We start from the raw sequence: 15,140 nt of genomic DNA on the forward strand, positions 1-15,140 counted from the left end.
AAAAAAGAAAAAAAAAGAAGCTCATTTTAAGGATATAACAGAAACAATATAAAGCATGACAGTTTTCAACAAAGGTTTCAGGCCAAGGCCTCAAATGTATCTAATGCATCTCAGCCAATATTTGTTATGGCAAGCAAGAGGACTCCTTAGTTATGGAAAGCAAGAGTACTCCTTATGTATGTAATGATGAGACAGCACAGGTTCAGAGAGTGAAGAAATTTGGCTGAAATTGCATTTTTCATTTTTGGAATCGCTCAATCCAATAAAGTATGGGAAAACCACAATTCAATGAGTAATCATCATACACTGAAATGATCGAATGATGGAGATAGCATGGGACCCAAAGATGGATGGTCAAGTCCTGCTCCAGTGGGCCCCTCCTTCATCAACTTCCACCATTTCAATGGACAATCATGACCCACACAATCAGATTATGAGTGGGTTCAAACCCCTGTTATATATATGGAAAACACTACGCAATTGAACCCCCATTTCAATTTTGAGTGAAATTAGCCTAACTTTCAATACACAGAGCGAAGAGTTTCTGATATAAACCTCCTCACGAAGATCAGCAGGAAAGGTAGCAATGATTGAAGCATTGTCCATATCAACTGGCTGTCCAACCGCTTGCTGAGACTGCACCACTCTTTGAGCACGTTGTTGAGCTAATACTTCAGCCTGGATATCAGGTGGAAGAGCAGCCAGGAATTCAGGATCAATGTCTTCTGCAAGAGGAGGGGTATAAGTTGCAGCTCTAGCAGGTTGAGCTTGTTGAGAGGCCAGTACTTCAGCACGAAGATCCTCCGGTAATGCCTCTAAGAAGGTTGGGTCTATAGCATTGGCGCTTCCATTCTCATCGCCAACATTTGCTTGCTCATCCTGGTTAGCATCTTGGGCATCTCTTGCATTTGGCTCAGATAAGGGCTCATCCACCCTGAGATTAGAAGATGGATCTCGACTTTCAGCTTGATTTACAGAAGCATCTACGCCGTCCATCTCCACATCTTCATTAGCATGAATAGAACCAGATTGAGCACACCCTGAACCACGTACTTCATCAGCTGAAACCAACATAGCATAAGTACTCGACTCACTCTCCATTCCTGAAGGCCCAGGGGTGACCTCACGTTGAAGCTCAATCTCAGAAAGATCAGCATCCATTGCAACACAGTCTTGATCAAAGGACTCATTTCGAACATCAAATGAAGGTAAAGGAATTTCAGGCCCTGCATTTTGCACCAACTCTGAGTGTCTATGATTTGCGACTGTTCCCTCCAAAGTTTGCATATTTTCACTGGAACGACATTGATCAGCATGCGTTGAAATTTGTTCTCCCTCTTTTGGTTGAGTGCCTGTGTTATCTGACCCAACAGGTAAATTGGGGCCCAGATTTTCAGCTATTGCATGCTGTCCTTCATCTTGCTGGTTTTCCACACTATTTCCGGCCACCTCTATTTGTTTCCCACCATTTGATGGTGAAATATCCAATCGTTGCCTCTCCTGTCCCTCTGGGTTCTCAGATAAACCCTGTGTTGGAAGTCTTTCCATGGGAACCAAGCTAAGAAACCGGTTTATAAAGAGATCCTCAACTGCTTGTGCAATAATGGCAGCTTGGGTGCCTGCTTGAGGCTGACCATCATCAGTCCACCGACTATCACCATGCCCTCCTCTTCTTCCCATCACATGCATGGATTCCATGCCTATGGAGAAGTCAATCAAAGGTGATGCAGAACCAACCAATGGATCAGACCATGTAACAGGTGTGTGGTCGTGAACAACTCCAGGAGTGTCAAATGTGTAGAAGTGAGCCAAATCAAAGTTCCTAACTGATAAAGCTTCCACATCTCTAGAAGTTCCAATTCCGTTGGCCAACCATGTAGAAGTATTTGTTTCGCCAGACTGGGGAGGCCTCATGAGCAATGGATGCTGCAAAGTGTTAACATGGTCAAGACCCGGTCGTTCGAGGAAAGACCGACTACTAGTTTGGTGACGCCGATCAACACCTACTGATCTTCTAAACCCAAATATATCGTCAACATGTATCCCTCGAAATGAGGCACTTACATCGACAACAGAACCTGAAGCTCCCGGTTGTCCCAAGACCTGCAACCCATCAAGCCCATCTAGACCTTCACTCAAACTCACTTCTATGACACGACTGCCATGGAAATCATCATCCTCTTCATCAACCACGTCTTCATTGTACTCATCTCCGAGACCATTGTCATCATGGTCGTCAACATCTGTGTCAACCATAGACAAATGAGCAGCACCCTCCTCAGTTATGTCTTCATCGTCTTCCTCATCTTCATCCTCATCATCATCATCCTCCTCACCATCATCACCTACATCATCCTCATCTTCATCACCCATATCATCATTCGGCCCGTGCTCAACTCTGAATGTTATCCCAACCCCATTTGTGTCACCCTCTTCAATATCTTCACGCATAAATTCCTCCCCATGATCCATAGCCTGATGATCATTGCTCAAAGGCCCATCCACTTCTACTCTCATGTCTTGCTCCATGGACTGGTTGTCATTTCCATCGTGCTCCCCTACATTCTGACCAGACGAAATTCCATGAAATTGCCCTTCACTTGGTTCAGCACCCAACCTTTCCCCTTGGCCAGTATTTTGCTCATTCTCAATAATTCCACCGTTTGGAAGCCCGACTGTTTGATCTTCAGTCCTCCCTATAGTGGCTGTAGATCTCTTTTTAACATGTCCATCCGACTTGCTCGTTTGTTCACTAGAAATTGCAGCTCGCGATAAAGCCTCCAAAGCCTTTATGATAAGATTTACAGTTTTCAAAGCATCTGGATGGTCTAAATCGATAACCTGAAGGATACCGGTCAAAGCCTGAACCACCCCATAGTCAATCATGGTCTTGGCTGCATCTGGGGAGCATACGGGACCAAGAAGATTAGCCGATGATGAATTTTTTGATAGAATGGAATTGACTAAGTCAGCAAAAGCCAGAATCCTTTTGTCCGGTGATATCACATGCCTAGAGGAATAGCCGACTTGGCTTGAATAAGAGTTCAGGGATCTCACAATCTCACCAATTATTCGTCTTCGACCTTCACCAGATCGACCACAAAGCACAACCAAAAGCCATGATGCTCTCTCTGAGAGCTTATCCTTCCATTCTTCAGCAGATTCCGAGGTTTTATCAGAAAACAATGGTAGAAGCTGATGAATCACATGATGGAGTATCCCAGTATGCGCAGGGCCATCAACTTGGCCAGGCCCACGAAGTTGGCAGGCCTCCAAATCCCTTTTCAAGACAACCCCCGCAGCATGTGAATACATGAGAAGAGTGTCACTCATCAATTTAAGGACAAAAGTCACCTTTGCTAGATTAGCAGAGCACTCAGAGAGGTTATGTTCATCACTTTGAACCATCTCACTGACCTTTGACTTACCCTTCTCCTTACTGATAGGTTCATCAACTTCCATAGCTGTTATATGACTTGCATACTCTCCATGCTTTCGTGGAGATGGGTATTCCAGAATTATCTCCAAGAGCTGGTCTATTACTTGTGTAAGGCTTTGGGGAACTCTTTTGTGACCCTTTGAATACTTTGCCTGACCATCATGTGACTTATTAGTTATTTCAGGAAACCGAATTCCCTCATCAGAAGAAATCCCAACTTCAATAGAGGCAGATTTTGCTTTATCCTTCTCCTTGTCCTTTTCCCTAGAAAGACCAATGGTAACCCTTCCTCCTGAAGACTCTAATTGACAAACTGCGGTAACCGCTCTCATGAAAATTGTCGGGTCCCTTGCTATAACTGGGGCCATTGATGTCAAGAATATCCTGGGGGGGACATGGCTGCCATGACGGCTAAGGCTGCCCGCCATTGTGTGCTTTATCTCCAACTCCATAGCAGCCTGAAGAGTTTGAGGGTCTTCTAGGAGGTGGCGTATGATAGTGGAAGCAAAGGTGTCATATCCAGGGAAGAAACAACTTCTGGGGAGACTGAAAAGAGCAGCCAAACCTCCACTATCAAGGAATTGCAAAGCTAAAATATGTGATTTTGTCAGTCGGGCACACAACTGTAATGAAGCCTGCATAACTGCCGAAGGAACATGTTGTTTCATGAATTCAATTGCCATATCTACTGCAGCATGGCCCTCCTCAACACTCAGATACCCAGTCGGCTTCCCCAAGACTTTCTCAAATGCATTTCTAGTTTCTCTCTCATCACCAGCTGCAGTAGATCTTCCCTCAACAGATGAGAAAGGAGGTAAAGAAGTGTCCCCTCCAGATGAGTTCACCAAGGACCCCAAAATGGTTCCCTCAGTGGTATTTAAAGAGACCTTGGGTTTTAACTGAGACATGAGATCCACGATCAGAAGCAAAGCACTTACACATTTTGGATAGTGAACCTCTTGTCCAGAGTATCTTCTAAGTTTGAAATCCATCAATATATTCAAGGCAGCAGAGACCATCCCATTTACAGCAGCAATTTCTCTTACACTGCTATCTTCATTGAGAATTAAGCATAAAATATGGGAGAATGCAGATAAAGCAACACACTCTTTACCCTTCTCGGAGAAATCCACTTTAGCGAGCTTCAGTTGTTGAATTAGATAAATAGCCACTTTTGAGCGATCCTCTCCTTTATTCCGGCTACAAAGGGTCACAAGCAAATCACTCAGGGGAAAGGCCAATGAATCACCACATTGAAACAGTTTCATAGATGCAGCAAGAATATCATCAACAGGAGGAATCTCAGTGACTCTCTCCTCAGTTGGAATATCTTGAATCTTCTCACTGCCATCCTCCTTTGATGATTCAGAGGAGTTACCCAGTGACAAGGCGAGAGCACGAGCAAGATCGACATCTTCTTGTACAGGCTCCTCAGGGTGGCTAACCAACCAATCCATAGCCATCTCAACACTGGTCGTTTCAACACGCCTTAATGCTTCTTCTGCTCTTGCCCTTGTAAAACCCATTTCCACTATGGTAACAATCGTGGATTCATCAAGTGGAGGACCCATATAGCGTGGGTTTGTGGTTCCCACGACACTGGTCTTGTTCTTCTTCACCTCTCCAACACCCGAGTATATATGGTTAATAATAGAAGTAATGGAAGTAATGAAAACAGGGCTACATTGAGGAAAACTTGGGTGGTTCCATATAGGAAGAATCACATCAAGAACTTGAGACTGTAATAAACGAACAAAAGCCTCTGGTTCCTTTGGAATTGGGAAGAAGCCAATGGATAATCCAGCTGCAACAGGCTGAACAAGCAGCTGGGATGGAAAGGATAAGAGTAAAGAAGAATTTACAAAACACTCAAGCAACCGGCAATAGCTCTGCAAAGTCTTCATCAACCAGGAGGTGTGAGATAATTTGTGGTCTTCGAGAGCTTTCCCTTGATCGACACAGGAACCTGAGATAGAGAAAGGTAGAGTCCAGAGCAACTGGCTTGTGGCTTCATATGTGGTCAAGAGTTCTTTGAATGTCCCATGTACATAAAAGTTGTTTATTAGGACTGTGCTGCACAGGCGTTTTCTGCTATCAAAGGTGAGAGCAACCATGTCCTCCACCACCTTGCCAAGATAACGACACTTCACTGATAGTGAGAGTTCAAGGCCTGTAGAAGTGGAGTGACCAGAATAGCTAAGACATTCATGGAAAATTTTGGCTATGGCAACTGCAAGGCTTTTGGCTGCCGAACTCATTGGCCCAGAATCAAACCTTCGACGATTGGGAGCCGTGAGCCCTTTTACGAGCACGGCATAGAGGGAGCGTGTTGTTGAAGCCAGTTTAGCCAAAACCTCTGAAATAACTGTGTCAAGGCTCTTCTTCTTTACCTCTTGGACTTGAGAGGATTCTGAAGCATTTGAGGTACCCTCTATGTCAATGTTCATACTTTCTTCAAGGCGAGTAGATCTACTAGCCCTCCATCTAGTTAAGCTGTCAAGCGCATGATCCCTACGGCCATGACGATGCATGACATCACCAGGATGCATGGGTGTCAAGAAAAATGGGTCTCTTCTCCATCGTGAAGTACTGCTGCTCCTCATAGAGACAGGGTTAACATACCTGAATCCTGGTATGAGGCTTGCATCATCATCGCTCCATCTTCCATTGACGCTGGATGGTACTGAACCTGAGGCTCCTGTTTCCTGATCAAGCTCCCTTTTCTCATCTGAATTTGCATTGCTATTCAACGAAATTTGCCAAAGTAATTCCTTATATGTCCTCCCAAAGTCCTTCAGTACATCAGCATCAGCCACACCCAACTCAGATATCATAATCGTTGTTGTCCCCTTCAACAAAGAAATTGAAAATGATAGGAGACACTCAAGACTGGACAGGCATCTCAGGACTTTCATTTGGGCTACACCTTCAAGCCTAGTGAGCTTCACCCCACCAACTGAGTTTAGGGCTTCACTGGTCGACTTGATATGGTCTTTCAAGAATGCACAGACAGCGCGAGCCAAAGCAGCAGAATGTTGGGGTGAGAAGTTTCTAAAGGCAGCAGAGATATTCAGGTTGCTTGTAGCTGAAAGAGGCAGCAAGGGCAGCGTAAATAGTTGCAATACAGCTTCAATGCCCTTTTTATCGATGAAGAGCCTGCAAGTATCAGAATTCTGAAGAATGTTATCCAATAGCTGAGCAATATTATTTATACATTCAGGAAGAAATGACTCCATATTTACAGATGTGCCCTCAGATGAAGCCTCGATCATTTGTTCAACACCCTCAGCTTTGGATGGTTCACCTTCATCAGAAGATACAGGGTTCTTCTCTTCCATGTCTGTTTCCATAGGAACAGGAGCAGAAGAATTTGGGGATTCAGAAGATGATGATGGTAATTCTACCCCAGAACCAATTTTCATGATAGTATTCAAAATCTCAATCAACATGTCCACACCAGGCCCACGCAATGCAGAAGCATGGCGCATAAGTTCATCCAAGTTAGAGGACAAGGTTCCTGGGGTATCACCAGCAAGGGCTCGCAAGTAAGTTCGTGAGGTGAATATCTTAACGAAGCATCTCAAAGCATTTCGATGCTTGACAGCTTGGAGACCAACGCTGTTAAGGCACAAGGCATCCAAGCACTGGGGTATGCATGCTATTGCCTCTGAAGAGCAAAGAACCCCACCCAAGAGGGCGTCGAGAAATGCAGAGGGCAATTCCGCTGCATTCAAAACGAGAAAGCAAGTAGGGTCCTTGTGAATGAGGTCGCTCATGACTGTAGCCGCCAGGGAAAAGACCCCTCCACCAAAATCTTTAGCCCTTCGAAAAATAATGCACAAGCACTCTGGTAGCAAGCTGTCTTCCAAAGAATAAGAGCGAGCAGAGTTCCCTGGAGCATAGGTGTCAAGAGATATGGCACGAAGTAAGGCTTTCATCAAAAGCCTCCGGTGATAAGCAACCAAGGCCTCAGAGTAAAGTGGTTGCATATCCAGCTCACCTGTTGTATCAATGACTTCCTTCCCTTTCCAATTACATTGGGTTTCTTCCCCATTTTTTCTTGAACCCTTCTCAATAGAACAAACTTCAAATTTCAGGCGGAAAATAGTGTCATCCAATCCCCCCAAGTCTCTGAACAAAGAATCAGACGAATTGCTGTAGTCCATGAACGCTTCCAAAACATGAACTGCAGTACTTACTAAGTGCAAGTGCTGGGGATTTGTGTCTTTAAGAAGAGGGAGGAGGGTTGGGACAAATCCAGCTTGCCTTAAAGCAATGCAGCCCGACGATGAAGATACCAGAGTGGTAACTAGAGAGAGAAGTGCCTCAGTGAAAACAATTGACCATTTCGAAGATTCACTCATTACCGAATCTATGGCCTTCTGCATGAGACTGGGTAATATACCACGATGACCCCCAGATGTCACAACACTTAAAACCGTAGTCTGGTGAGAACGGTCCTGGCAGAGAGCAACCAATGATAGAATCCCTAGAATTCGAATCTTCTCAGGAACTACATCTTCATAGCTTAATAAGGATACTAGGTCATCAACAAATTCAGGCTCGTTATCAAAAAAGGCAGTCAAGTCATCGGAGTCACTTGTTGCTTGAACAAGCACTACAAAAGCATAAAGCCGAATACATGTATATTGTTGCCGGGTGGCTAAGGACCCAAATGCCCTTGCAAACCGTAGCCTTGTCAATAGAGAAAAACGCAACTTAGAAGGTACCTTGTACTCCAATATCAGCTTATTCAAAAGTTCAAGATCCGTTTCATCACGAGAATTGATATCTGGAAGATGAATCACCTGCAACCCTCGACCAGATCCCCCCATATGTGATTCATTGGCATCATAAAATTCAAAATGAAGAGTGCAACCCAACTGATAAGCCATAGAATCACAGGCGTTCTCTGTGGAGCAAGCAATTAACCCAAGGCCCTCTTCTTTTGCACCCCATCCTTGGGAAAAAGCAAATAGCTTTGAATGAAGCAAAGGATCTCGTATGGAGCCCTTGCCGGATGATTTCTTCAAAATTGCAGCCAAAGTTTGTAAGCTGGCTTCCACCACATCAGCATCGGCTGAAGCAAGGAGATATGAGAGATGCCGCTGAATTGACATCAGATGAAAGGTGGATAATGTAAATGTTAAAAATATCCAATAAGGAAATAAAACAGATACTGGATAAACATCAAAATATCACTAATATATAACCCCATTGACAGAACTGATACGGAATGATAAAAAGGATATCTAGATGCAGGCAGCAATAAGTGTTCAGGGGGACGGCTATCCCGCAGTCCATTACAAGAAAAATGCACATAGTAAGTGGACTGCATAAATCTCTCACCCTCTAGCAAGAGGGGAGGGCTATCCCGCAGTCCATTACAAGAAAAATGCTTAGTGTCTATAACAGGGCAGAATTTCAATGGATTGTGAAGTTTCACACCCAAAAGGCATGGTTGTGATGTGATGTTGTATAAACTATTATCCCAATGCCAAGTCCTAAGCCCTCATTCACATAACAAAGTTCAAACAACACCACAGGGCTAAAACAAAAATTTCATGTTTCAAAATATGGCATCTCAATCTTGTTTAGCTAGCATAGCTAATTTTTGGCCAGCATAGCTTGTTTATCAAGTTCATAATTGTAGGAATTTCAGATACAGTATGCATTCTCTGTATAGCATAGCTGATCAGTATTTTGCCAGTCATCTGTACATGAAATTCCTAAAATGAAAATAAAAATAATAAAAATAGCTACCCAAAGTTTCATAGAAACTGCAAAAACTAGCTTATGGTGTAAGTGCCATTCCTTGTCAAAGTATATGTTGTGAGTTAAAATGTGCAGAAGACAGATGCTCCTCTAAGTTTGCAAAGCAATTCATGGAGAAAAACCAATAATATTGACATGCTCCCAGTCAAATAAAAAAATGCATGTAACTAAATACCTATTTCTTCTATTTTTTGACAAGGATACATAGGAATGGAACTTGAGATGTAGTGCTATGAAAACCCAGCTGCTACCGTCTTGACCCAAGCTCGATTCCTATGGAACTAAATAATTGTTGAAAAATAAGTAGTATACATCAAGTTGATGAGATGGAACTCACTTCATAAGAACTATAGAAGTGCTTGTTTGTGCATTTCTGCAAGATGATCCTTATGGCACGAAGAATCTGAAGGACAGCTTCCCTAGGGAAGGGAGGATCCACATCCAAAAAATTATCCCCCACCTGCAGATCTTTTCTTGGTACTATATACTTCTCAAAGAATGAATCAAAATGATTAAAAAGATCAACCCAATGATGAAAGTCACCCTGCACAGTGCCGTAGAACTAGTTATTTGCCACCAAAGAGACTCAATATCAACAAAACCCCAAAAATTCATTGCACGACCCAAAGAAGAAGAAGAAGAAAGCAGGAGAGGGGGGGTGGGGGGGGTGGGGGGGAGAGAGAGAAACAGCTTCAGCCACATACCTTGTCAAACTCCCAAGTGAAACTTTTGAGGGGCTTTTCTATTTCCTCAAGAGGAGTAGATGTTACACTGTTGATGAAGGCACGAATTTTGGGAGGCTGAAAAAAAATTACAATAACTATTAAATAAAAGAAGTAATCATATGTATCTATGAGATATAACTTTGAAAATCATTTCATGCCAACTTGAAATTTCTGCATGTAAATCTCGAGATTAAACAAAGAGAAGTAAGATCCAAGAAATTCATCACAATAAAAAAATAAATATTAAACAAATCCACAACAATGGTCTAAGAAGGGTGAGGAACTTAAACTTTCTTTCAACCCTGTTGGGTTTTTGTGGCCATTTAAAGGCCTTATGAGAGCATGTAACCAATTTTGATATAGTGGAACAAAGAACTCCAGTGGGACTATGCTCTAGAAGGACCAATGTTGACAATATTGTTTATCGAGACTCGGACTAGACTTGACGAGCTAGGCCAGTCGAGTACCAAATCCCTAAATACCTGGGCATGTACAACTGAGAAGGGTTAGCAGGGTGGGTCGGAGTTGCCCAGGGTAGTGAGCCAAGAAACTGTGTGACCCTTGTGTGTGATTGATAGGCCTGAAGAGACGATGGCCAAAGCATCATCTTATACCATCACACGACATTGTACACATGATAACCACATCAGAAAGCAAGCATCATTGAGGGTGATGCGTGTATATGTGTGAAAGATAACCCCTATATGCACCAAATGCGAATCATGTGCACAAGTCTGTGTGACCTAAGACTTGTCACTAGGGGGGAACATGTAATCCATTGACTAGCATTGTGTCCCCTCACCTACACGCTAATTTTGGTAGCCCAATCGCGGACCCTTGTGATGGACTGTCAGTCATGGGAACTACCAAATTAGTTTGAGAAAGTGGGTGTCAATTATAGTCTCTAGTAGAAGATGGAGTGCTTTAGTGATTTCACAATTTCTTTAACATAGTTGGATCCAAATCCCATCAAATTAATCTAAAATTAATTAATTTGACTTTAAATCATGCTTAGATTAATAAAATGAATTTTTAGAAGCCTTTGGGTTTATAAATAGCCTAAAACTGAATTTTCAGTATTTAATAATTCAAAGAGAAAAATAAAATAGCAAACAATTTCTAAAAATCATTCTTTATTTTATAAATGCTCATACACGTGGGGGCCCATTATAGACCATGGGCCCCACGATAATATTGCATGTGGAGGGGTGCGTGGGGCCCCCTTGGGGCTCCATGAGAGGCATGCCCCACATAGTGGTGTTGCTTTCCTATAAATCATTCTCTATTTTATAAATGCTAATACACATGGGGGCCCATTATAGACCGTGGGCCCCAACATAATATTGCATGTGGAGTGGAGTGTGGGGCCCACTTGGGGCACCATGAGAGGCATGCCCCACATAGCAAAGTTGTTTTCCTATTTTGTGGCATGCAAATCAGCCACTCCATCAAATTGAAAATAAAAAGGGAAGTTTTTTCATGAAAAAGATTTTGACTTTTCAAATAAGCATGTATAAGAAAGTCATGAAAAAAAGGAAAGAGAAATATATTTCATGTGTTGAATATTTGATGGGATTAGGTTAAAGAAGCTGAAGGATAAAGTTTTAGCACCTGATCATGATGGCTTATCTAAGAATTGTGAGGCTAAAATCTCTCACCCCACAGGTCTAGATCTATTCTCCATAAGGATGGTTAACCCTAGAAACCCTAATCCTAAGCAAGAGACTACAAATAATCTCTATGGGCGACCCTATTCTCTACACCATTAGTTATAGCTCTCTTTCTCCCCCTCACAAGGTGGCACGCCACTCTCTGATCTCTCTAGCCCCCTTCAAAGTTAGAAAAAAATTAGAGAAAGAAAAAGGGGCACGTGCTAGCCCTCTAAGCCTAGAGTAAGCACGCCCCATACAAGTTTGAGCCCCGATCTTGTTCCACCATTGCTCTCTGTGATTGAAGGGTTCCTAGCTTAGGCTTCCCATACTTATAAGATCTGAGATAGACCTTGATCTCGTGCACCATCGGAGGAGACCCAAAGTGGGGTGTATCAAGTCCAATTGAGGTAATCTTATAATTTACTTTCTGTTTTGCAGTTTATATTTCTTGTTCCCAAAAGTCTTATGCAATTTTCATCATTAAAATAAGAGAGTTGTATTAAGTGGCAGCACGTGAGAATCCATTTGTTATTCTTGTTTATCTCTTTTGAGTTTATTCTGTATTATTTGGACATATGTAAGTGTTCTAGCCGATAGAAAAGAGAAAAAATTAAAAACGGTATATACCATGCTAGTTCACCCTGTCCAACTTTCAAACCCATCCCAAGCCCGGGTAAGGGAGGTGGATTGTGTTAGACAAGCAGCCAAAGTAAAACTTCACCAAAACTTTCCATAAATCATGAATCTATGTTATCTGCTTATGCTAAGGCATTCCTCGTAAAACATGTTGCACTCGACCCTCGTACAGTGGTATATGAGCAAGAGTTACTTAGGCGCCCAATAGCGACGTGCCGCAGCGTCGCTTGGTTGCGATGAAAAATAAGCAAGGGTTCCCCTGACATTCTGGACAACCACAGGTAAAGAAGCTACTCCAAAATAATAGGATTCGTCTACCCACATGGAATGTAGGAACGCTTACAGTAAGATAATGGAGTTAGTAGATACAATGAGACGAAAGTGAGTAAACACAGCATGTCTACAACAAACTAAGTGGAAAGGGAAAAAAGCTAAGAAAATTGATGGGTATAAACTATGTTATATGGGAAAAGATAATAATAGAACTGGAGCAGGTATAATAATAGACAAAAATTTAAACGATAAAGTAGTTAATGTTAAGAGAGATAGGCTTATATTAATTAAACTTGTATTTGGGGAAAAGGTAATTGACGTAACTAGTGCTCACGTACAAGTAGTACCAGAGGATAGAATTAAGAGACAATTTTGGGAGGACATGGATGGACTAGTCCAAGACATACCAAATGGATATAATCTTTTTATGACGTAACTTAAATTGTCATCTAGAGAAGGATAGTAGAGGATATGAAGGGGTACATGGGGGATATGGGTTTGGTGAAAAATATGAGAAGGGTGATTCTAAATTTTGCTACGGCCTACGACCTAGCAATAGTAAACACTTACTTTAAAAAGTGAGATGAACACTTAATAGTCTATAAAAATGGATCATATAAAAAACTAAATAGACTTCTTCCTAATTTAGAAGGTAGATCGACCATCATGTACAACTGTAAGGTTTTACCAGGAGAGAGAGTGACTGGGCAACATAGACTCATGGTTATGGACATCTGCATGAAGAGATAGAAGAGAAGGGATGAAATTAATAAGCATTCAAGAACTAGATGGTAGAATTCAAAGAACGAGAAAATAGACCTATTTAGAAACAAATTAGTCAAAGAAGGAAAATGAAACTTTGAACATGAGGTCAATGTTATGTGGAATGAGATACCTAACTGCATTAAGAAAGTGGCAAAAGACATTTTAGGAGAAATTAGGGGGAAAAGAAATTCCGATAAGAAAACTTGGTGGTGAAGTGATGAGGTTTAGAAGGTCCTTAACAAAAATGATCATATCATAAAACTTGGTGGAATGAGATGGCTGATTGTATTAAGAAAGTGGCAAAAGAGGAAAGGAAATTCCGATAAGAAAACTTGGTGCTGAAGTGATGTAGTTTAGAAGGGCCTTAACAAAAATGATCATATCATAAAACTTGGCAATGTAATAGAAGTATTCAAAACTTGAAATAATATAGAAAAGGCTAACAAAAACTCTAAATAAATAGTAAGGCTAAACTAAAGCCATATGACAATTTACTATATAAACTGGGAATAAGAAAAGTGAAAAGGGCGTCTTCAAATTAACAGAAAGAGAGAAAAAAAGCATAGGGATCTAGACCATATTAAATACATTAAGAGTGCAGATAAAAGGGTCTTGGTGAAGGATGAAGAGCTCAACAAAATGTGGAGGGTTTATTTTCAAAAATTATTAAATGACAAACACAATGGGAGCACAGCTGTAGAAAGAACCATTGGCATAAATAAAGGCAAAGATCATAGAAACATTCGTAGGATTAGGATATCGAAAGTGAAAGAAGCTTTGAAGAGGATGAAGATAGGAAAGGTGTTAGGACTAGATGGTATCCCGATAGACGTTTAAAAGTGCATGGAGGATATCAGAATTGATTGGCTGACCAAGTTGTTCAACAAGGTGCTGAAAACAAAGACAATGCCATACGAATAAAGGAAAAGTACTGTGATAACTATTTACAAGAACAAATAAGACATATAGAATTATGTGAACTATTGAGGGATCAAACTTATGAGCCACACGATGAAGCTATGGGAGAGGGTTATTGAGCAAGGACTAAAGGATGAAACGAGTGTAATAGAAAACCAATTTGGTTTTATGCCAGAGAGGTCAATAATTGACGCTATTTTCCTACTTAGACAACTAATTGAGAAGCTTAGAATGAAGAGAAGAGACATCTGCATGGTCTTTATTGATCTAGAGAAAGCTTATGATAGAGTACCTTGAGATTTAATTTGGTGATTGCTAAAAAAGAAATTAGTCAGCAAGTACTATATTGACATAGTGAGCAATATGTAGAGCCAATTGGTGGGCAAACAACTAGTGAAGAGACGAGTAAGTTTTTAATGATAACAGGTATACATCAAGTGTCAATGTTAAGCTCATACCTCTTTGTCTTAATTATGGACGACTTAACTAGGCACATACAAGATGAAGTACAATGGTTTACGTTGTTCGCGAACGACATAGTTTTGATCGATGAGACTTGAAGCGACGTCAACACAAAGTTAGAACTTTGGAGGGATGCTCTAGAGTCTAAAGGTCTTAAAATTAGCCTGACTGAGATAAAGTATATGGAATGCAAGTGTAGTAATAATAGGAGGAAGGACGAGGAAGTAGTTAAGGTTGACTGCCAAGAAATACCAAAAGAGCCCACTTTCAATATCTTGGATCGATAATCCCAAAAAATGAAAACATTGAGGAACATGTCGCACACAAAATTAGAGCTGAGTGGGCCAAGTGAAGATGTGCAAAGGGAATTTTATGTGACTGTCGCATATCAATGAAGCTGAAGAGAAAATTCTATACGACAGTTGTGAGAGCAGCCTTGCTTTATGGGGCGGAATACTAGGCAATCAAGAAACAACATACCCATAGGATGTGTGT

The 15,140-nt window shown here is 41.5% G+C and overlaps 1 protein-coding gene across 3 annotated transcripts in view; it reads right to left on the bottom strand.

Annotated features, from left to right (window-relative positions):
- Positions 1-15,140, bottom strand: part of UPL1 (LOW protein: E3 ubiquitin ligase-like protein) — a 36,980-nt gene that overhangs the window by 7,388 nt on the left and 14,452 nt on the right. For all 3 annotated transcript variants that reach the window (XM_020675510.2, XM_088849072.1, XM_020675512.2), the window contains 3 exons: positions 9,919-10,014; positions 9,552-9,758; positions 556-8,547 (listed from right to left, as the gene is read on the bottom strand). In XM_020675510.2, coding sequence (XP_020531169.1) covers positions 556-8,547; positions 9,552-9,758; positions 9,919-10,014 — 8,295 coding nt within the window. The remainder of the gene's footprint in view (positions 1-555; positions 8,548-9,551; positions 9,759-9,918; positions 10,015-15,140) is intronic.

Source organism: Amborella trichopoda, chromosome 10, assembly GCF_054954075.1.
Source record: "Amborella trichopoda isolate Santa Cruz 75 chromosome 10, AtrichopodaSantaCruz75HAP2 v2.0, whole genome shotgun sequence".
NCBI lineage: Eukaryota > Viridiplantae > Streptophyta > Magnoliopsida > Amborellales > Amborellaceae > Amborella > Amborella trichopoda.